The following is a 24436-nucleotide window of genomic DNA, read 5'->3' on the forward strand; positions in this document are numbered from 1 at the left end:
CGAAACCTCCCTCCCTATCAGATCCCCCCCCCCTCCTCACTGGATCTTACTAACCAAGATCAACCCTAGCCCTCAAACCACTATGAACGTCCTACTGCTCTACTGCCAGCCCAACACCTCTGGCTGCTCCTTGGTAACTTCCATCTCGGATTCGGTGACCCAGCCGATCACCTGACATTGGCACTCACATGAACGCTCCAATAGATGAACTTCATACAAGTCCTACAAGCACCCACCCACATCAAAGGCTGCACGCTTAACTGGATCCAATCCCTTAACAGCCCCTCCAAAATCTTAGACATCAATCCTGTGCCCTGGACAGACCACTACCTGATCTTATTCACCCTAGACATCCATGTCACCACTGAGAAATCCACTGCCACCCACCAACCCATCACCTCTAGACACACAGAAAAACGTATCAAGGAACTCCTAGAACCCACCATTCGGACCGCCCTCAAAACATGCTCTGATAACAACCCAGAAGCCATGCTCTCAGCTTATAACACTGCCTTGAGCCACACCTTGGATCTTCACGCCTCTCTCAAAACAACCACTCGGAAAAACACCACCACCACAACTGGTTCACGGAAGACCTTGCTAATCGCTGCAAAACCAAGCAACCTAAAGAACATATCTGGTGGAAAAAAAACTCCCCGAGCAACTAAGATGTCTTCAGCATCTGCGCCACCTCCTATAAACTTGCCATCAACACCAAAGCCAGCATCTACAATACCTGCATCTTAGAAGCCCAGTCCAACACAAGAGATATTCAAATTCCTGAAAGAGCTGGAAACCCCAGTCCCACCTGTCTCAACCTTTCCCAAAGACGAAGCATGGTCCACACTGGAACAATCCACCCTAGCCAACAAATTCCAGAACCTTAGATATAAACATACTCTAAGCACAGATCATTACCACGCTACATCCTCCCCACCCACACCCACCATGCCCCCTTCCAATTCACCCCCATCACCACAGCAGAAACTATTATCATCATCCAACACCTCAAAGCCTCCAACTGCACCGGTAACCTCTGCCCCGCACGCATCATCAAACTCTGTGCCGAGCCCCTGGCCCCAACCAACACTAAAAGTATCAATGCCTTCTTGAGCACTTACACCATACCTACCTCCATTAAGGAAGCCTGGGTCAAATCACTGCTGAAAAAACCCTCCCTTGATCCCACTCTCCGCACCAACTACAGCCCCATCACTACAGTCCCATTCCTCTTGAAAAAACTTCCAAACCTACCTCGAAACCCACTCCCTACTCAGTCTACGCCAATCCGCTTTAGACCTAGACCTACCACGGTATCCGCCCTCCTTGATCACAAGATACAACTTGACCTCATTTGCGACAAGGGAGACCTCTCCTTGCTCATGCTACTCGATCTCTCGGCAGCCTTCGATCTCGTATACCATGATATCCTCTGTCGCTGCCTCACCACCTTCAACTTCTCCCAAAAAGCAGCCAAATGGGTCACATCCTTCCGGAGCAACCTAACTTTTAAGGTCTTTGCCGGCATGGAAGCAGAAGACCCCATCCCAGCGTCCTGTGGTGTCCCACAGGGATCCTGCGTCTCACCCACATTCTACAACATGTACTCTAAGGACCTGTTTGAATGCCTTGACAACCTCAATATCCCTTTGCTGATGACACTCAATATTCTTTAAAGTATCTGCCCACTTATGACCGCGATTGTGCAAACATCAATCACATCTACATCATCATTCAGGCATGGATGGCAAACCAACACCTTTGCCTTAATGATGATAAAACCGAACTACTCATTGTCTGATTCCCCCACCACCTCAAACATGTTGATGCTGATATGATAAGATATGATGAGGCATTTGTAACGCGCCTATACACAAGTGTTTCAAGGCGCGACCAAAGGCTGCTTACTCCTGCATCGACGTAAACCGCATCCCTGTCTCCCCTCATGTGAAAACACTAGAAGTCTCCCTAGATGCAGAACTCAACCTGAACAAACACATGAAAGCAATGATGACCTCCGCTGCATACTCGCCAAATGCCTCAATCGCTCTAGAACATTCCTCACCCCTAGCAACTGCCTCACTCTTGCTAGAGCAACCGTCAGCAGCAAACTGGACTACTGCAATGCCATCTTAGTAGGGATGGCCAACAAGAATCTCAATAAACTACAACTCAAACAGAACAACGCTCTCAGAGCAGTTTGGGGCATCAAACGCTCTGAGCACATCTCCCAAATCAGACACAAAGCTCACTGGCTTCTCATCAAAGCACACATTTATTTTAAAATACTCTCCAGCACTCACCGCTGCCTCTTCAACTACTGTTGAAACCGAAACCCTTGGACCGTACTACTGTATGTAATCTAGCGATGTGATAGCTCCGGGTCCTGGACACGTATAACAAATGAAATAAATAAATGTTTCATTTGTTGTGTAATTTGGCAGTTTTATTTGTCTTAAAAAAATATGTATATATACACGCAGAAGAGATCAAACGTTGAGACCTTTTTGTAGAGAACAAACAAAATGCATTTTGGATGATTAATACTCTTGTAATATTAGCACTCCCTTCTGGAATATGCTATATGAAGGGAAATAGAACTCGATTGGCTGGGAAATGGTACACAACTAATTTTTTGCAAGGTTGAATTCTTTCTAATTACATTTTACTAAATTGCTACTATGTAAAGTTTTTCTGATCCGAAAGCAGTTTGTGGCTAATTCAAGTGGTAAATTTAGCAGCATAAAAAAAAGATTGTGGCACAAACCTTTTTTATTTATTGTAGCATTTCTTTGGGCAAATTTGCTTGACTTGAAGGTGTAAGATTGGCACATTTCAGGAACCAGGCAGTGTGCAAGACTACAAGAGCCAGGTTGTCATTATTTGTACCTTTTTATGTATTTAATAGGAAGAATCCCAGATGCCCCTGGCTTGACAGAATAGTTGTTTTGCGCTACCTTTTTGGTTTAATGTGCATGCCTATTTAATATTAACTGTATTGATCATGATCTGTTGTAATGGTGAAAAAATTCCCCTTGTTCTCCAATCTGCCAAATACCCCCACACCTCTCTCACCAATTCCCCAACACAAGGTACACTCACAAAGCTCTCACTCTGTCATGCAAATACTTGCATGCTCTGTCACACTGCAAAGTCCCAGTTTGCACTCCCCTGGCCCTTCCACACTCCAAATCATACTCGCACCTTACGCGCCCCAATTCCTCCCGCAGTCTACAGCCCTTCATTCTTTCTTGCTACTTCTGCATCTTACATCCTTTCTCCCAATTGCACTGTTCCCTCATCCTTTCTTCCAATCTGCAGCTCACTACCTCTTTCCGGCCCACACTCACTCTGCTTTCTTGCCTGCTGCTCCCCCTCTTTCTGGTCTGCCGCTTAGTGTCAGGTTTCTGGCCCACCTCACCAGTATCCTTTGCTCTTCCACACCGATTCCGTCTCTGACCCACCCCTCTTCTTTCCTGCCTATCACTCCCTATTTGACCCATCACTCTCTGCTTTTCCTCTTTTATTGTGACTTGTTTCATTTTTTTTTTTTAAATATAGATTTTGGCCCAGATCTTCCAAAAATGGGGCATCTAAAAATAGAGCAAAGGATATGCATGCTACGTTTAGATAACTCATTTTTGGAAATTAGAAAGTCGCCTTATTCTCAAAGGTGATCTGCGCAGTAACAAGGGGGTGAGCTGCAGCGCTAACTATGTGCCGGCCAGCCACCTTCAGTACATTAGTGTCAGAAGCGCTCTTGACAATGCCCCATATGCTCCCAGTTCTTTTTACTGTGCCCTAAGGGGCCTGCCACTGTAAAATGTGATCCAAAAAAAGTATTTCGAAAGGTAAGTGACACAGTAGCGTTTCATACCTCGGCTATCGCAATAAAATCTTTTTAAAAAGTTGCTTGACTGGGTCAGGAAAAACCCTGCACACTCCCAACCCCGCCCATGCGCATATCCAACTTATCTCTCCGTCTTGTGGGACGGGACCGGAGCACTTTGTAAAAAGCATCCAAAACGTTTTGCAAAAATGTGTCCTTCCTCTTTCTTGCGCGGGGCCTGGCACACGGCCGTAACCCCGCCCACCTTGGCTCTGCCCCGCGCATAGCCCATCAGTCCTTTTCTCCGCTCGATCGGGACTGGACGCACTTGCATCCGCGGAAGATTTTTCTTCCCTTTTTCCTCTCTGGCTCTCGCTAGCGATCGTGTACTAGTCTGTCTGTCATTCAAACTAGACTTTCCTGATTGTTCATCGTGTCACCGATGCTTTGCAAGGGTGGATCCCCATCCTCTTTGTTTAGAGTGCTTGGGTCCGGATCACCGTTGGGGACTCCTGTTTCTACTGTGATTCCCTTTTAGTCCGGGCTCTTCAACGTCAGTTGGAGCGATGGGAGGAGGTGTTCTGACAAACTCCCCCTTCGCATTTTCAGGATTTTATCGACAAAAAGAAGCAGCGCCCGGTAAGTTCTTTACTTTTCAGAGCACCACGGCCGGGAGATACCTTTCTGGGGTCTTCGAGAGCCAGGAGGGGCGTTGATCGCTCTGTCACCGGGGATTGTCCCGGGGTGCCAGTGGGGCCTAATCAATTTTACTGGAGTTTTCTCCGAGGGTCTCCGTAAGGGGCCTGTGAATAATGGAGTACGCTCCGAGGCCCCTCCTGTGGGGGCTGCTTGTAGACCCAGTTCTACTGAGTCGTGGGGTATCGGAGCTCACTCTGAGGGCTCTCTTTCGGCTTCCCTCAAAAATAAGACCAGGGTGCGCCCCAAGGCCTTGGTTGGGTTTGGAGTTACCGAACGGATGTTCGAGGCCCATGCTAGTAACGCTGTTACCAGACCAGGGTCCGAGGTCCCTCGTGCAGAGGCTAAAGTTACCAACTCTTCTGAGAGGTCTGTTAAGACCTTATTGGTGAAGGCTGTTTCTTTTTTTTAATTTTTTTTATTGTTTGATTCAAAAATGAAACTTTACAAATCATTGCAATAAATTCATTGCTTTAAAAAATGCAAAAAAGCAATTAACTATACATTTTCAATTCATTTCCATTTTTCCCTAGTCAACAAAAGTTAAAACTTCAATACAATTAGTTCAAAATGAAACTTTACAATTCATAACAATATTTTCCTTGTCTTAAAAAGAAGAAAAAAAGAAGAAAAAAAACAGTATACATTTTTTCTATTCATTTTCATATTTCCATAAACAACAAAAAGCTAAAACTTCAGTTCAATTAGTTCATTCAGTACAGAAATATCTTTAATTATTTCCTTGAAAAAATTGGTAAGATTAATAAGCAACTTAGAACTATTCCACCACATACACCTATTACGTAGTGCAAATTTTGATAATTCAATATCAGAATATAGATAATTTCCTAGATGTCTAGATCTTAGTACATCATAATATTTACAAAAAAATCACCAGATGTTTCAGCGATTCAGTAGTACCTTCTATATGGCAAAATCTACAATCTACACTTTGGGCACTAGACTGGGAACCTTTATCAAAGCTGTTTCTCACCGTTCCCGCTCTTGCGGCGACGCCAGATCTGTTGAGAGGGCAAAGAAGGACATCTTCTTTTACCGGCAGCGCCGAGGTCCTTCCTGGTAAAGCTAATTTGGCAGTTGGTATGTCGCAGAAACATTCCAGGCCTCATAGTGCCGGCTCTGCCGAGGTTCCTTATGTTAAGGCTAAACTTAAGACCCCAGATCCACCGACGGGGACCCCTGCCTCACTTCCTCACGTGCCGCAGTTCCCTTCAGGTGAGGACAAAATGGCGGCCCTTCCCGCCACAACCGTGGCGACCATTTTTGGTGCTTCTCATACAACTACGCCATCGGCCTCAGATGTAGGGCTTAGCTCAGTGGATGAACATAGGGTTTCTTGTGCGCATCCTGATCTGCCAGTCTGATTGGAACGCTCAGATGCCCCTTTGGCACAATGTTTCGTTGCCTGCGGGTTGGCACCTTTTGATTTTCGTGGATATGTCGGGTGATGGGCCTTTGTGGCAACCTTCCCCGTTACGTCCCTGGAATTATCCTCCTCATGAGAGGCCTCCTCCGTTCCAAAGCAGTCCTCGGAGGAAGCCTTTTTCGGCAAATTTCAGACACTTATGCGTACCGATCCCATGAGGGAATATTTCAAAGGGCTTTTCAGAGAAATATGTCCACCTCCGGCTCCGCCTGTTCCTCCGGTGGTTCCGTCGGCACCCCCTTTACCTACGGTGCCTTCTCCTACTGTCCCGCACTTGCCTCCATTGTCCCCTGTGGACAAGGCAGCCCTGACACGGCTCAGCAGGACACTGACCTGTCGGATGACGTGCAGGGCAAACAGGATGACAAGGACCTGCCGCGCTCGATTAGAGCTTTTCATGACCGGGTACTGGACATGATGTGCTTCTTGGATGTTCCGGTGCCCAAGGCACCCGCTCCGCAGGAGGGCGTGCTTTCTGGGGCATTCACCCCGTCTCCTCTGGAGCGTACCGGCCTGTTCTTGCAGAAGGACGTTCTAGCCGAGGTCCGTAGGGTCTGGGAAAAGCCACACTCTGGACTTTTTGTCAATAAGAAAATTGATGAGCGATACAGGCTGCATTCTTCCGAAGAGGTGGCCCTGTCGTCTTGTCCGCCCCCTTCCTCCACAGTGGTGGCTGCCGCCACTTTACAGTCCAGGCCTGCTGCGTCCTCTTCTATGACGGCTACTCAGGTTCCGAGGAAGGAGGACCAGCTCCTTGACTCCCTTGGGAGGAAGATTTTCACCAACTCGGCCTTGCAGCTCCGGCAGGCCAATGCCGAACTGGTGTTAGCGGGGGCTAATATGCGGATGTGTAAAGGTCTGTCGGAGTTTGAGGAGTTCATCCCGGTCGAGAAGCTGGAAGACTTTAAAGCGGGGTTATCCGATGCCAGGGTCTTGGCCCAGGATCTCCTGGAGGCTGCGGCTCATCACATAGACACCTCGGCTCGGGGCCTCATGCTGGGGGTAGATACCTGGCGTCAGGCGTGGCTGCATGCCACCAAATTGTCGAAGGAAGTACAGGACAAGGTGTTAGACCTTCCGTTTGATGGTAAGGAGCTCTTTCATTCTACAACAGATGTAGAGCTAACCAAGACGAAGGATAGCACCCAGACAGCGAAGTCCTTGTCGGTCCTTGTTAAGACTCCTTTTAAGGCACAGAGGTCATTGTCGCAAAGTCGACCCTCCTCTGGCTTTAGGGGCTTCCTAGACCGGAAATCCCGCAGAGTGGATTCCCCTTTGGGGAATAACCGCCGGAGGGCAACAACGGACTCGGTTTTTCTCCCGCTCCTCAGCCTCCTCCTCTGGTTCAGGTGGCAACTCCACTGAACAACCTGCAAAATGAGAGTTCTCAACGCTCGCACGAGACCCCGGTGGGAGGACGCATTGTGTCTCATTGGGAGGCGTGGAAGACCATCACCGAAGACAGATGGGTCTTGTCAGTTGCTCAGGCGGGCTTCTGCTTACCCCTACCCCACCTTCCAACCCTCCTTTTCAGCTGTCGGGCTCGCCCTCCCTCAAAGCCGAGGTTCAGAAACTTGGGAAGCGCTTCTACTACCGGCTGTTTACGGTACCCAAACAGGCTGGCTTGCGCACCATCCTAGACCTTTCCCAGTTCAATCTTTTCCTACCCCAAGAGAAATTCAAGATGATCACGCCCGGCCAGATACGATCCTCCTTGCAGATTGGCTCAGCGTGGTGGATCTTCAGGATGCGTACATGCATATCCTGATTTGGAATCCACACAAGAGATATCTCTGTTTCTCTTTGGGAGAGCAGCACTTCCAGTTTCGAGTGCTTCCTTTTGGCCTCAGCTCTGCGCCGCGTGTCTTCACGAAGATGTCGGTGATTGCGGCCTATCTTCGTCTGCAGGGTATCCATGTATATCCGTATTTGGACGACTGGCTCTTACGCAGTCCTTGCCCGTTGAAAGCAGCGTGCAATCTTCAGTCTCCTTCAGCTCCTGTTCCATCTTGGACTGTCGGTGAACTGGAGGAAATCTTCCATGACAGTCTCGCAGGACTTGATTTGCCTGGGTTTTCGCTGGAACACGATCGACTGCAAAGTGTACCTGACCGGGGACAAAATGTCAGTTTGCGCAGTCGGAGAGCATGTCGGCATGGTGGTTCCAGAGGCTTCTGGGCCTCATGGCCTTATGCGTGTTGGCTCTTCCTCTTGCTCATCTCAAAATGAGGCAGACTCAGGTGGCTCTTCGTCGCTCTTGGCGTCAGGCTGTGGACCTGGATTCCAAGTTGATAATGATTCCGGCTTCCATGAGAGTGGACCTGGAGTGGTAGTCATCTCAGAGCAACCTGTTGGTGGGTGCAGGGTTCCAGGACCCAGCCCCTGATGATCACAACAGACTCCTCCCTTCTGGCGTGGGGTGCGAAGTTGGATCCTCTTCAGGTCTCGGATCTCTGGTCGCCTCAGGACAAGCGCCTTCACATAAATCTTTTAAAGCTTCTGGCGATCTTCCGAACGCTCAGGGCGTTCAGACCGATCATAGCCAACAAGGTGGTCCGCATAGGCAAGGACAATATGATGCTGATGTATTACATCAACAAGCAGGGGGAACCAAGTCTCCTCCTCTCGTGGACCTGTCCATCCAGATTTGGGAGTGGGCTGTGCTTCATGGTGTTTGACTGCTTGCAGTGCACATCCCGGGCCAGCTGAATGTTACAGCGGATGCCTTCAGCTGGCGAACAGTGGTCAGCTACGAGTGGGAGTTGAAGGCGTAGGTCCTCTCATGGATTTTCTTGCATTGGGGCACACCGGAAGTGGACCTCTTCGCTACAGAGGTAAACAAGAAGCTTCTTCAGCATGCCTCCAGAGGGTGGCTGGGAGCCTCCTCTCTGGGGGATGCCCTCGAGATTCCATGGCATAACATGAAATCTTACGCCTTCCCGCCCCTGCCTCTAGTTTACCGAGCAATCTGGAAGCTGAAGAACTCGGTGAACTGTTCCCTTCTACTCATAGCCCCGTGGTGGCCCACCAGGTTTTGGTTCTCAGAACTTCAACACATGTTGATGTATCCGCCGATCAGTTTACCAGTGACTCCCGATCTTCATCATGGGGAATAGCAGCTGTGGCACCCCTCCCCACAATCGCTCAGCTTGGCAGCATGGTGCCTGAGTTCAAGTCTATAGAACATCTTAACTTTTCTGCGGATAACATGCATATTATCTAGGCAGCCAGGAAACCCTCGACTAGGTCCCAGTACAGAAGTAAATGGCTCAGGTTCTGTCATTGGTGTTTGGATAAATAGTTGGACCCAAGGCGTCTACAATTGACACGGTTTTGTCCTTTGTATCCTTCTTAGCAGAGTCGGGTGTGCATGTTCTGTCTTGCAGAACTTACCTTTCAGCGGTTGCCACTTACCTTTCTACGGACCAATGCTCTTACTCTGAGTAATCCAGTGGTTAAGAGGCATTTTGCAGGCTTGACACGCCTCTATCCTCCAATTCGTAGTACGCACCCGTCGTGGGATCTAAATGTAGTCCTGACGGCGCTGTGTCATAAGCCTTTCGAGCCATTGGCCACGGTGGCCCTCAAGTACCTGTCCTCGAAAGTGTCCTTTTTGGTCGCTGTTACGTCAGCAAGGCGGGTGAGTGAGCTCCAGGCCTTGTCAGTGGAGCATCTCCTTTTGGTCTTTCACAAGGATAAGGTAGTCCTACAGACGAATCCTGCGTTCCTGCCGAAGGTGGTATCTGATTTCCATCTGAATCAGTTGATCTCCCTGCCTGTCTTTTTTCCGAACTCTACCTCAGAGGCTGAAAGGGTTCTGCATTGTCTCGATATCAGAAGGGCGGAACAAGTTACTTACCTGTAACTGTTGTTCTCCAGCATGGGTCTGGCATGGATTCACATGCTCATGAATATTCCCCGTCGTCAGGCTGGGAATCCTCGGTAAAGAAAAAACCAGTATCAGTTTCGTTTCTGATCGGTCTTTCGCAGTAATAACCAATTACTGGTCTCTGCGTCATACTGACCACAGCCAATGACTGCCCTCTACCTAAGCACCGCCTCTGGCAGCCATCTTCAGATTTGGAAGCACGTGAAGTGGCAGTATGACCAAGTGAAGAGCCGCAGAGGGGTAGGCGGGAGGGTTCGCATGTGAATCCATGCCAGACCCATGCTGGAGAACAACAGTTTCAGGTAAGTAACTTGTTCCTTCTCCAGCATGGGGTCTGGCATGGATTCACATGCTCATGAATAAAGAATACATAGCAGTACACACATGCACAACCACGGGAGGTGGCAAAGGCTCAACATTAAGCATTGCATCAAACTCAACATTAAGCATCTTGCCTCCTCACCAGGCTCACCTCAGGCGAACAGGTTGCGCAGCACTGCTTGGCCGACCCTGGACTCCTCCCTGGAATCCCGATCGACGCAGTAGAACTTCGTGAAGGTGTGCATCGACCTCCACATAGCAGCCCTGCATATGTCCAGCAGGGGCACACCAGACAGGAACGCCGTGGTAGCTGGGATCGCTCTGGTGGAATGGGCTCTCGGACGGCCAGGCAGCGGTCGGTTTGCCAACCGATGACAGTACATGATACAGCCGGAGAGCCATCTGGAAATGGAAGCCTTCGAGAGAGCCTTCCCCTGATTAACCGGTCCAAAGTTCACAAAGAGTTGTGACGTCTTCCGAAAACACTTTGTGCGGTCCACGTAGAACTTCAGCGCTCTAGCCACATCCAGCGAGTGCAAAGTCCTCTCAGCCGGTGACGAAGGCGACGGGAAGAATACAGGCAACACCAAGGGTTCGTTGAGATAGAAGTCCGACGGTACCTTGGGCATGAAGGAGGGGTGCGTCCTGAGCACTACCCTTGTGTCGTGAAAAGTCAAGTACGGGGCCTTGCAGGAAAGGGCCTGGATCTCTCCCACCCGTCGTGCGGCGGTGATGGCCACAAGAAACGCTGTTTTCCACGACAGAAACTTCAACGGGGCCGAGTGCAGAGGCTCGAACGGAGGTCCCATGAGCTTGGTCAGCACCACGTTGAGCTCCCACGCCGGGGCCGGAGCCTTCACCGACGGGAACGATCTGAACAGTCCCTTCATGAACTCTTTCACCAGACGATACCACAAGGACGTCCGCCCCGTGGTTCTGGTGTATCGGGAGATCGCAGCAAGATGAATCTTGATGGACGCGTGTGCCAGTCCAGCTTTGGCCAGCGTCCGCAGGTACGGCAGTACTTGGGGAGCCGTAATCCGTAGAGGGTTAATCTTCTGTGCGTGGCACCAGACAGAGAACCTCTTCCATTTGTGTCCGTAGCATTTAAGAGTCGAGGACGCCCTGGCCTGTGCAAGAACCTCTCTGCAGTCGGCCGGTATGTCGTATCCTCCAAACTCTAGCGCTGCAGGAGCCAGGCCTGCAAGTTCAGCGATTTCGGGTCGTGGTGGAGGATGGCGCCTCCTTCCCTGGAGAGCAGATCCGCGTCCACCGGCAGCTTGATTGGCGGGGACGCTGACAAGTCCAGAAGGTCCGGGAACCATATCTGCCTCGGCCACGCAGGTGCGACGAGGATCATCCTGCACCGTGACCTCTTGAGCTGGTTGACGAGCCGGATTAGCAGTGGCAAAGGAGGGAACGCGTAGAGGAACAGGCCATCCCAGGGGAACGAGAAAGCATCGCCCATGCTCCTCGCCTGGGGAAACCTGCTGGCGAACCTCCGGCACTTGGAGTTCGTCGCCGTTGCGAACAGGTCGATCTGGGGTGTGCCCCACCGTCGGAAGAGGCGATCCACTAGATCCTGCCGTAGTTCCCACTCGTGGCATGAGCGCAGCTCCCTGCTGAGTGAGTCGGCGATGGTGTTTTTTATCCCTGCCAGATGAAACGGCACCAGAAACATCCCTTGGGCGACTGCCCAATGCCACAGGTCCTGCGCCTCCTTGGACAGTGCTGGGGACCTGGTTCCGCCCTGTTTCCTGATGTAAAACATGGTGGTGGTGTTGTCGGTGAAGATCCTCACCACCTTGCCCTTGAGGGACGGAAGGAAGGACCTGAGGGCCCAAAACACTGCACGGAGCTCCAGGACGTTGATATGTAGGGATTTCTCCGTCGGGAGCCAAAGGCCTCTTGAGTGCAGATTTTCGGTGTGCGCTCCCCACTCTTCCAGGGAGGCATCCGTGGTCACTGTCTCCTGGTGGGCTGGGGTCTGGAAGTCCATGCCCGCCGTCAGATGCGCGCGGGTGCCCCACCACCGGATCGCTCGTCGGAAACTCTCGTCGAGTGTGATCCTTTCCTCGAAGCTGCCCCTCGTTTGGATCCTGCGCGCGTCCAGGAACTCCTGCAACGGGCGCATCCGGAGCCTGCACATGGGAATGAGATAGATGCAGGAAGACATCATTCCGAGGAGGGACTTGATGGACCTCACCTTGGCCGCGTCGGCCACCAACATCCGCTGCACCTTGCCCAGGATGGTCCTGGTTCTCTCCTCCGACGGGGAGGCCAGAAGGGACACTGTGTTGAGCCTCGCTCCCAGAAACAGAGCGTCTTGCGCGGGCACCAGGTGGGATTTGGCATAGTTCACGGAGAATCCCAAGTCTGTGAGAAGTTGGACGGTCCTTGCCGTGTGAACCACGGCGAGCTCCCTTGTCTTGGCTCGGATGAGCCAGTCGTCCAGGTAGGGGTAGACGTGGATCCCTGCGCGGCGCAGCTGCGCCGCCACCGGTGCGAGGCACTTGGTGAACACCCTGGGTGCCGACCGTAGTCCGAAGGGGAGGGCTTTGAACTGGTAATGACGCCCTTGGACCACAAACCTGAGGAATTTTCGGTGCCCCTTTAGGATGGGAATATGGAAGTAGGCATCCTCCAAATCCAACGACGACAGGAAGTCTCCTTCCTCCAGCTGACCCAGGACGTGCTGGGGGGTGACCATCCGGAACTTTTGCGCCTTGATGAACTTGTTCAGACGTCGCAGGTCCAGGATAGGGCGCCATCCCCCCGTCTTCTTCTTCACGAGGAAGTATCTCGAGTAAACTCCGGAGCCCAGAAGCCTCTTTGGGACGAGTTCGATGGCGCCCTTCCTGAGCATCGCCTTTACCGCTAGGAGAAGTTGAGGGACGTGAAATACTTTCCTGGCCACGGGGGGGGGGACGCGCAGACACTTTCTTTGAAACTCGAGCGCGTGGCCCCGGGCCAAGGTGTCCAGCACCCAACGGTCGGTGGAGATGGACTCCCACACGCTGACGAAGCTCGCCAGCCGGCCTCCCACCGGGGTGCTTCGGTGGGGGCCCGACCCCACGGCCGGTTCAATCTTGCTTCGACGAGGCTTTGCCGCCTTGACCTCCTTGGCGACGACGGCGGGGTCCGCCAGACTTGCCTCGTCCTCTGTAGGCCTCCTGAGACGACGAGCGGGCCGCTTGACGGTAGGAGGAGAAACCGCCACCGGAACCTTTGGAGGCGCCCTTGCCTCCGCTGCTCCGAAAGGGCGTCAGTCGTTGCAGAACTCCAAGGGCCCGGGCCGTCTCGGTGTCCGCTTTAATGGCCTGAAGGGAATCGTCCACTGATTTCCCAAACAGGTTGTTCCCATCGAAGGGCATGTCCAGGACTCTGGTCTGAACGTCTTGATGGAAGTCCGTAGCCTTGAGCCATCCACGCCGCCTAAGGCAAACGCCGTTGCCCAACTGGCGGAACCCAGTGTCGGCGATGTCCGTCGCAATGTTAATGGCGTGGTCCGAAGCCACCTCACCTTCCTGCAGGATCTCCAGGGCTTCAGCCCTCTTGTCGTCCGGCAAGAAGTCCAGCAGGGGAGCCAGTTTGTACCAGAGCTCCCTGTCGTATCGGGCCACGATAGCCAAGGCGTTGGCAGCTTTAATCGTCGTCGCTGCAGACGAGATGACTCTGCGTCCCATAGCGTCCAATTTCTTTCCCTCGCCGTCCGGTGGGGAAGTCGATGTGGAGGCCGCACCCCCCCCCGCTTTTTTCCTGGCCGCCGCGGAGACGACGGAGTCCGGGGTAGGCTGCGCCCGGAGGCACAGGGGGGCCGTGTCCGGGACCCGGTACTTTTTCTCGTACCGGTCTCTTCTAGCTGGCGTTGTGGAAGGGTTCTTGAGGAGGGCGAGGCCCTCATCCCAAATGTCGTCCAATAGAGGCACTGCGAGGACCGTCTTCCTCTTGGCCTCGCGCCGCTGATAAAGGAAACCTTCCTTCTTCTTCTCCTCAGGGCAGAGTTGGAAAAGCTCGGATGCCCTGGTGATCATGGAGTGGAACGATCCAATCTCGTCGGGAGGAGAAGCCCTGGTGGGAGGCGACGACGGTACATCCTCGTCGTATACCTCGTCGTCTGTACCCGTCGCTGCCGTGTCAGTCCCCGTATCATCCCCTCGGGTGGACGGGGAGGAGGGCTGGAAGGGGCGCGACGGCTGAAAAGGAGGAGGAGGGTGGATCCTTCTTTTCTTGGTAGGGGGAACCCCAGAAGGTCCCGGTTCTGGGTCCCCCGACGGGAGAGGTTCCGTCGGCAACGGTAGTCTCGTCCTTATCTCTGAGCATAAGGACTGTATAGCCAACAAAATGGCCGCCGAGCTGTCTCGCGGCGCTGGCAGAGGGGAATCCGACGGGCGATCTTCTTCCACGCCGAGGCCGTGGCTTAAGACCTCGACCAGCTCCTCCTCCGAGGGTGAGGCCGAATCTACGACGACGCCCGGCCCCCCCTTTTTCTTCCCCACGGGGGATTTCACGGGGGGTCCTATCGATGGGCACAAAAGAGGACTCCCTCCGAGGTGGCAGGGAGACTCTGAGCCCCGAGGTCGCCACCACTGGTGTAGCCTCCACAGGCTGAGCCAGGGCCGCCGCGACAGTTTCAATAGAGGGCTTGGCCGGATGGATTAAGGCCTTCACCACCTTAGGTGCGCTCACCGCCTTATCCTTGAGGGGGGGACAGTGCCTCGCTCCCCCTCCGCCTTCGAGCTCGACCGGGGCCTCTCCAGGAGCCTCGCCGGGTGCTCGGCCTTCCTCTTACCCAACCCAGAGCGTTGGCTCGTGGTTGATGGTGAGGGGAGGGTGCGCCCAGCCTGGCGCCCGTAGAGCCCGACCGTTCGGCGCTCCCGGTGCCAGCGGACTCGCGGTGCTTGGCCTTATGTTGGACCCCCGTCGCCGGGGCGTCCTCAAAGGTCTTAGAAGACCACTCGGATTTCATCCTCTTCTTCTCGCCGGACGGGCTCTTCCCTTCCAGCTAGTTGGCGAGACGTTGATGGCGGTCCTTCATGGTCCGCTCCGACATGTTGCCGCAAAACGCACAGTCCTTCTCCACGTGCGTCTTGTCCTCATGTAGGCAGTAAAGGTAAAAAGAGTGTTCGTCCTCCTTGAAGACGTTCTGCAGCTGGCATCCAGGGCAGACCCTGAACAGCTTTCCGGGCGTCGAGCTTCCCTTCTCCTGGGCCATGACCGGGCCTGAGAAACTTCTGGAGTCCTCCAAAAGCGTAGCTCGACGAGATCTTCACCCTTGTGGGGCGCAGACGAATCCGACACGGGTCCCCGTTGATCGGATGGAGAGTCGGTGGAGCTTGAGGCTCTTTTGACCGAAAAAACGAAGTTTTTGAGAAAAAACGTGAAAAAAATTACCACTAACGCTCGAGAGCAATAGCACGAGGATCCCAACACATGAACGTGCGGTAAAAATCTGAAGATGGCTGCCAGAGGCAGTGCTTAGGTAGAGGGCAGTCATTGGCTGTGGTCAGTATGACGCAGAGACCAGTGATTGGTTATTACTACGAAAGACAGATCAGAAACGAAACTGATACTGGTTTTTTCTTTACCAAGGATTCCCAGCCTGACGACGGGGAATATTCATGAGCATGTGAATCCATGCCAGACCCCATGCTGGAGAATCTTAAGTTCTATCTAGATAGAACATCCGAGCTTAGGAGTTCTTCTCAACTGTTTGTGACTTTTGGTAACCCTCAGGGTAAGCAGACATCTAAGGCGACTATTTCCCGGTGGATCGCCGCCTGCATTACGGAGTCTTTCACCGTCCAAGGGCTGAAGCCTCCTAAGGGTATTCATGCAAACCTGGTGCGGGGCAAGGCAGCTGGGGTTGCTTTTCAGAAATATGTCCCCTGGTAGTCCATCACTAGGGCAGCTACTTGGGCCTCCCCATCTCCTTTTTGTAAGCATTATTGTCTTGACAGGAGTTAAAGAGCTGATGCTCAGTTCGGTCAGGCTGTGCTGAAGAACCTTTTGCAGTAAGGGGTATTTCCATCCACCCGTAGTTCCTGTAAGGAGTGCTTGGGACTCTCCCATAAGTATGGCGGAAAGGGGACGGGACGTAGGAGTATAACCAGGTTACTCACCATAGTGACCACCTTACTCCTAGTCCATAGTCCTCTCTCTTCCATACGCCCGCCCGCCGTCCCCTTTTAATAAGGTTTCTCTGTTATTGCTAATAGGTCTCTGACCTGGCGATAGAAAAGGACTGATGGGTGATGCGTGGGGCGGAGCCAAGGTAGGCGGGGTTACGGCCGCGTGCCGGGCCCCGCACAAGAAAGAGGAAGGACAACATTTTGGGAAAATTTGGATGCTTTTTACAAAGTGCTGTGGTCCCGTCCCACAAGACGGAGAGATGTCCCATAAGTATGGAGGAAAGGGGACTAAGGACTAGGAGTAAGGTGGTCACTACGGTGAGTAACCTGGCTAATCTTGGCCATCCCATATGGGAAGAGTGATTCTGTTCTCATTGGTCTGAAGAAGACTAATGGTCCATTAGTTAAACTTATTTAACATACTCCAGGATTTTGTTGTTTACGTGGCTCTCCAAGATTTAAGTCTGGTAGGGTATGCTAGACATGGTCTGCAGTTAATTGGGTTGCCTGCTTTTCCTGCTTCGTTCTTCAGTAGCAGTTTTGTAAGCTTTTGGTGCTATCACTGTTACCAGTGATTGATTAATCAATGGTTGGAAGTCGAAGTGTGGGTGGTTTCTTCGGGGAGTAGGTTTTTGTAGGTGTCTGGGGGATCCTGTCTTATTGCCCTCCTCTACTAGCTTGTTGAAGGTTTCTTCAGAGATTATGATTTTTTTTTATTTCTTGAGGTTATCTGTTTTCCTAAATTCGGTAGGTAGTTTGTTGTATTTGAGGAGCTTTTGTCAATGACCTGTTAATTATTGTTTATTTTGGTCCTGAGATGGTGTGCAATGTTGTTGCACATTTTTTGGGAGGGTGTGAGCATATTGCTGTTTTCTAATTTTCTTATTTCTTTGTTTTGTTTCTTTCTGTGGGTTTGTTGCAGATTGCATTCTTTCGGCGTAGTGAGATCTTAGCTTTTAACATTGCTGCTTTGTGCAGGCGGCTTGGTTGTTAGTACTTCATTGTCAGATTGACTGTAAAGTTTTGTCCATGCTTTTAACTTTTGAGAGGTTTTCTTTAATGTTCACAGCCATCTTGCTGCTTTCATTTTTTTTTCTTTGCGACTGGTTTAAAGGTTTTTACAGGCATCAATTGCTTTAGAGTTTTAAAACGTTTTTTAAAAAATGTTTTATTCAGGTATGAGGTTTCTTTTTTCAAATATCTGCCATCAATTGGTTCAACAGGTCAATGTCTAGTTTTGGATTTTCCATCAATTGTTCTGAGTATTTCCAGTTTCTCTCGTTTGTGTTAGCTAGATTTGTGTTTGGAGCCATTGCGGGTGTTGGAAGTTGGAATTTTAATAGTAAACTGTATCATGCAGTGGTTGCTCCTTAGGACTGCTATCAGAGGGACAGTAGTGGCAATTCCATCCCTGCGGAAGATTGCGTCGAGAGGGTGCCCAGCCTTGTGGGTGGCTCAGTTGACGATTTGCTTCAGATGAAGGATTGCCAGATGAGAGCGGAGGTTTGATGTTTGATTTTCTCTGTGCTTTACACTACACCTGAGGTTGTCTACCTGCGTCTCTCTTCTTGTTGTCCCTCGTGTTTCTTGTCCATTTTATAGGTGGAGTGATATCGTACAATATAAGATGTCTTGGGCCTCTTTTGGAAAAAAGGATGTTGGTGGAGGTTCAGCAGTGTTGTGAGACTGGGAAGGAAATTGTTATGGTTTATCTTGGGATTAGTACTAACTTTCTTGCTCGGTTTTCACGCCTTATCGGTTTCTTTATTGTATTGTGGCACTTTCTTTTGAGTTGGCATGGCGGTGTTTCCCAGTTGTGTCACTTTGGTTGTTTATCGGTAGAAGGGTGGTGGTGTTGAAGTGGTCAAGTTTGTGAAGAGAAGAATATTTTCTGTGCTTTATTTGCTGTTTTTGGATTGCTCTGCTGCTGGGCACGTAATTGGCGGGAGGGCGACCTCGGAGGTGATCCGCGAATTTGGGTTTGGTGTGCGACTCCCAAGAACAGACCATCTTTAATTTGAAGCCAGTTGAATGTAGTCTATGTTCGGGGGCAAAAGTTCAAGTTGGAAGCTACTAGCCATCCATAACGTCACTCGCCAGGCCACTGACCATGTCACAATAAGAAAAACTGGAATACACCCACTAGTAGATCACTATGTTCTGTTCCATGACTTATTGTAAAGCCTCCCTCTACACTGCTTGAACGTCTTGGGCAAGGCATTATTAAAATTTGAGGGTTTTGGGGACTTTCAGGGATACGTCGTTTGGGCTAGCCATAGCTTTTGCAGTAATGAATAAATGTAAAAACTTGTTTTAAGGCGTTGTTCAGCTCTTATTTTGCTTGTGCATGTACAATCTGTTACTCGCTATGTCCCTCTGCCCCATCCGGGCCAAATCAAAGGGAGACCTGAATTTTACACACATAGAAAGGGGGGAGGGGTTGGTCAGTGACCTCAAGAATGGCTTAGTTTGTAAATCTAAGCAACCAAAATGGGAATGGTGCTTATTTTGTGCATCTTTCTGGAGCGTGTTCTACTAGTTGGTGTTTGCACCCTGAAGATCGTGTTCTGGAATTATTTTTTTCTTGGGGGTGGGTTGAGGGTTAAATCTTAATTTTTGAATATTAGGCGGTATTTAAGCACCACCTGTAACCTGGAACTACTGTGTTGGAGTAGAGCTAGAAGGGAGATGACCTATGAGGGGGACACACAACTTTTGGTATTTTGGCTGTTTGTCCACTCATTGAATGCTAATGGTCTTGCTAATCCCTGAGGCCATTCCTTCCCATTGCCTGCCCCTGCCTTGCCAAAAGGCATGCTTCTGAGATTTCTTTCAGCCAGAGATATCAAGTAGTAACATCAAACTTTAGCCTGTCAGTGTTATTTCTAAGCAGTTTGCTGAAAATGAATGGCTTACTTGCAGGTAACCATGGATTTAATTGGTACATGTGTGCATAAATAACGTGTCACATGCTTGAATATATTGAAGTTCTCAGTCCACTAATCACTTTGCGCGATAGACACACAAGGCATTTGCACATAACTACATTGCGGCCCTTGGTAAAAAGTTTTAATATAATAATTCTGAATGTGCAGGAAGGTTCCATTGTAGTAATTAGTGCAACGTGCCAGAGGAAGTAATGCCCTATAAGACAGTGGTCTTCAAACTGTGGGGCTGGCCCGCCTAAGGGGGGTGGGGGGCAAAGGATGTCTGCGGGAGGAGCTGCGGGGGGGAGGGGGAGGCTCTTCAAAAAGGGAGTACAGGGACTGCTTTTAATATAACATAAAAGCAGATGGGGTATCTGGGTTGGGGGCCCGTAGCAACATTTTTACTCCAGGGTGGGGGGGGATCAGCATAAAACAGTTTGAACACCATTTAAGGCACAACTTTTTCATTGTAGCTCGTTTTGTTTTTCTGAGAGTAGTTAATTATATATTTATTTTATCTTTTTGAATACCTAGATGTAGTTGTCCTGTTTGTCTTGAGCATCGGTTTCCTGCGAAAGTGCTAGCATTTGAAACTATTGTATTGTTCTCTTCTGCTTCTAGGTTATGGTGAACTGAATGGAAATGTGGGAGAACGGGAGGCTCCCTTGAGACGTACGCCCTGCGAGGATTCTCAGCATTTGCTAGCTGGCCACTGTTCAAACGGTAGCCAGCAACATGTAGGCTCCAGCTACAGCGCCAAGGAGACTGCTCAAGCCAGTGGCCCTATTGTGGGGAGAGGGCTGATAAAAGCAAAAAATGTAATGCAGAAAACCTTTGTGGACAAAAAAAATGTGAAAGCTTTTGAAAATAAGCCAAAGGATATTCTTATTGTTGGTAAAGCTGAGCAGTTGCCCATACCAAACGGTGTTGTAACACACAATTCTAGGTTAGTTGCAAACGGCTGTTCAGGCCAAACTGTTGACAACGATGGCAGTGGATCTGAGAACGGCTACAGCACCCCCAAGAAACGCCAAGGCCGATGCAGTAGCCAGGATCTGGACCTGCTGCAGGACCGGGTAATGCAGCTGGAAGCTGTTGCCCTTGCTGTAGCGAAGGACCAAGCGGATTTAAAATCTGAACTCCTGTTACAGCCTGAGGGGATCCAGATTGCTTACACAAAAGCTGCCTGGAGAAACGAGTCTGGATCCGGAGAATCTGTTCGTGGAAAGCCTGCTTCTACAGAGCTACAAAGAAAAAACTCTGAAGGCAAACCCATCTTAAGCAAAAAGGTGGACGAGAGACTCAAAAGCAAGCCTGTGACAGCTTCTTCTGCTGCTTCAAAAGACGATTCGTGGACTCTTTTCAAACCTCCCCCTGTGTTCCCTGTGGACAATAGTAGTGCAAAAATAGTTCCGAAGATAAGTTATGCAAGCAAAGTGAAGGAGAATCTCAACAAAGCAGCCCAAACCCAGTCTGTTTTTCTGTGTTCATCTTCCACTGTGGAGGCTCCTGGGCAAACTTCGAGCCGCCTGACCCACGTGCCCATGTCTGCCATGAAATCTGTCACTTCAACAAGTTTTTCCAATGGGCCTATCTTGGCAGGGTCGGACGGTACTAGTTATACCACAGGCAACCAGCCTCTTCCAGCCAGTACTGCCAGTACTGTGTTACCATCTCAATTGGAGGTGGTGAGCAGCGACCCCAGCAAAACTGTAGTAGTCGTTGAACAAAAGCCCAATCTTTTCATCTATCCTTCTATTATGCAAACTGGACTTGTGGGAATGACACCTGCAGACCACTGTGGCCATACCAATCAGCAGAGCTTGGGGGAGATTTTCCAGAACCAGTGGGGGTTATCCTTCATCAATGAGCCAAGTGCTGGCCCAGAGTCCAATACGGTGCAAGCTCCAGAGGAGCTGGACCTCACATTTCAGGAGGAGTATGCTGATCTATTATCACATAGTGCTGAAAAAGTTTCCCCTGAAGGGGAACGAGCGGTTTTTCCCAAAGCCTATGAACTCGACAAACGGACTAGCCCTACTGTGCTGAGCAGCCTCCTGAAGTCAGGGGTCACAAGCCTGGGGGCTGTGTTGGCTCATGAACCACGCCATATAGGTGAACTTCAGAAAGCAGATTCTGGTAGCCAGGACGTTTTAGAATTTCTTTCCAAGGACTATGAAATAGATTCCCTCCGGGCTTCTCCGACGAACATTTTGTTAACCTCAGCCAAAGAACAGCACTGCCCAGAAATCCTAGAGAAAAAACATAGCTGGGGTTCCTTTGACCAGAGAGCTGCTATCATTTACCACACTAGAGGTAATGGAGAGTTTTTTTATTCTTATGGGGAGGGAGGGCAAGTTGCAACTGTTCTCCTTTTAACTGTGCATTTGAAGTCTTTTCATAATTTTGTGCTCCGAATCTTTGTTTACAGAGTGTTTTTAAATTGGAGATGTTCCTGTTTGTTCCGGCCAAAACATTGGGCTCGCATTTTCAATCTCCAAGATTCTCATTAAAGTGTATTTGATGCAGTTATATTTCTCTTGTTTTTGTCCCGACACTGATGGTCAAGATCGTGATATATGCAATTTATTTTAAATTAATGTTTTCCCTTGTTGAGTCTTCTTTAACCTGCTTTTTATTGTCCATGACGCCACAGAAATGTAAAGGTGCTATGACTAAGCTTTTGGTTTCATCAGTCACTTGGCGCCAGAAGTTCGCTGGTATGAATATTGTTATCGCCTCAACTTGGGCGGAGCAAAAGGTAGTACTTGTTCAAGAACAGTATTGCAGTTTTTTTAAATGCCATTCATCTTAAACTTACTGGTCTCTTCCCCTTTGCACCTGCTTAGTAATCTGTTATTTGGTTTTATTAATTGTGTAAAACTTGGTGGTTAGAACTCATCCACATAGCTTTCTGGAAAGACTTCTTAAGTTTCACAAATGACAGAATGCTGTAACTTTGCGCCCAACCCTTTGTCTTTTGTTTGATTTTTTTTTTAACTTGAACCAATAACTTTTCACAGATCTGGCTTTTGATTGAATGAAACTTTTTATTTTTCAAGATTCAGTTTTTCAATTTCCAAAAGTAAATTTCTCAGTTAAACTTCAACATGTGTTTCTGTCTTTGATTCAGCTGACAGTTCTTCATGTGGAAAACCCCAGAAGCCTAACACACGGCTTACTAATTTCCATTACACTTTTGTGCTTTAAATTCGGTTTTCAAAGTGGTTGGCAAATTGGCAATTGTAACAGGCCAATGAACAGGATTTTCAAAGAGAGCCTTGATAGTTTGTTACTTTATTTGTATGCAAATGTTTCTCTTTTACGTGTGGATCGCGGCATGCTAACCTGAAGACTTCTTACCCTTAATGAATATAATATTTTTTTGATCGCTGCGTTTCAAGGGCATGCATTTGTCGATTTATTTTTACTGTCTCAGAATCAAAACGCAATTTATAGGAAGGTCTTCAAAACATGTACTTTGAGCACTTCATTAATATTTCGAAATGATAAAATAATTTGTAGATTTTGATGAAAGGTAGCATTAAGTTTGTTATACCAAATAGAGCGCAGTGCAATTTGTTTGTTTCTGATCGCCAGCAGGGACTTACTTTTCGAACATGGATAAACAGATTTGCAAGGATTGTGTTCATGTTAGTTTTCCACAAATGTATTTTTATTCTGCAGTTGAAGGTCTCTTGCTATACTTGGAAAGATAGCCCAACAGGCCTCAAACTCTTTAAAAATCTTCACTTATTTTATCTACTCGACCTAGGAGTAACGTACTTGACCAATGAGGATGACTATTTTCTTTTGATAAGAACGTGCTTGTTTTGTAAAGAAACGTATGCAGCACCACAAATGTGCCTTTTCATTTACTAAGAATAATTTACACAGCCATACAAATTGCAAATTAAACGGAAGTAGTATTTAATTGCTGTATTCTGACTTAACTTTAATGGTTTTCTTGCACCTTGATGATTATGGCTGTAACTTGTCAGCATATAGGGATTGCTAATGTGCATGGTTGACTGTTTGGAAGGTCTCGGAATTTGAAGCACTGCTAATGTACATGTATAGCAGCTTGTATGGTCTGCTAATGTGGACATCTGCATGTCCTTATGGAGTCCCAATGTTATCTCTTAATATGTACAGTCAATTTGTAGGGCTCCCATTTTACAGGTGCAATTGTATAAAGTTGCTAGTTTAAATGGTATTCTAATGGTGTCAAACGCCCGCTCCATCATCGCCTATGGGACAAGTGGAAACGAGTCCACCATTGAGATGTGCCATCACGTTTGTTTCTAGACCGACAGCCGTGGTCTAGTTTCCAAGATGGCTGCCACAAGGAACAAGACCGGCTTCCTTCCGCAACGGGTCGCGTTGCAACTGCCCTGGATTCTCTCATTCGTTGCCACGTTGCGTCACTTCTCTTGGCTTTGATAAGCCCATTATCCTAGGTCCCTTTGACCCCTTGTGCCTCCGGCTCCGCCTGTTCTCTTCTGTTTCCTTCTTTCCTTCACCCCCTTTCCTGTGGGGCCTCTTCTCTCAGCTAGCCCACCTGGCTCCCTTAAGCCTCCAGCTGTTCCTTACTGGGCTTCCCGCCCACTCCGCCTCTCTCCTGATCGGAATCTCTGCTCACTCTCCCTTACTCACCATGGGTTTAACTGCTGGGTTCCAGCCAGCATTGCTCATGTGGCCTAGCAGTTCGGGCTGGACTGCCCCTTTTGGGGTGGGGCCAAGCCTGATTTGCATATGGTCTTTCCCTTCTGTAATGGCTTGGCAGGCGAAGAACGGTGGTCTGGAGGGTTGCCCAGAGCATTGCCAGTGGTTAAGATTAAGTCTAAACCTTCCAGCCATCACCTCTTTGTTTTTGCTATGTCACCCCGAGTGGGACGGGTATGCCCAGACGTGGGTCCCGTGCCTGCTGGGCCTAGAGACCCAAGCTACGCCTCACTGATGAGCCCCAACAAGGGCGAAACATGTTTGGGGATGCTTGTGGTCTCGTGCAGAAGGGATGTGGCCTAGCAGTTCGGGCTGGACTGCCCCTTTTGGGGTGGGGCCAAGCCTGATTTGCATATGGTCTTTCCCTTCTGTAATGGCTTGGCAGACGAAGAACGGTGGTCTGGAGGGTTGCCCAGAGCATTGCCAGTGTTAAGATTAAGTCTAAACCTTCCAGCCATCACCTCTTTGTTT

The 24436-nt window shown here is 49.6% G+C and overlaps 1 protein-coding gene across 3 annotated transcripts in view; it reads left to right on the plus strand.

The window, feature by feature from the left end:
- NUFIP2 (nuclear FMR1 interacting protein 2) overlaps positions 1 to 24436 on the plus strand; it is a 507895-nt gene that overhangs the window by 120840 nt on the left and 362619 nt on the right. For all 3 annotated transcript variants that reach the window (XM_069615277.1, XM_069615278.1, XM_069615279.1), the window contains exon 2: positions 19862 to 21556. In XM_069615277.1, coding sequence (XP_069471378.1) covers positions 19862 to 21556 — 1695 coding nt within the window. The remainder of the gene's footprint in view (positions 1 to 19861; positions 21557 to 24436) is intronic.

This window comes from Ambystoma mexicanum, chromosome 9 (assembly GCF_040938575.1).
Source record: "Ambystoma mexicanum isolate Mex_15411 chromosome 9, UKY_AmexF1_1, whole genome shotgun sequence".
In the NCBI taxonomy this organism is placed as follows: domain Eukaryota; kingdom Metazoa; phylum Chordata; class Amphibia; order Caudata; family Ambystomatidae; genus Ambystoma; species Ambystoma mexicanum.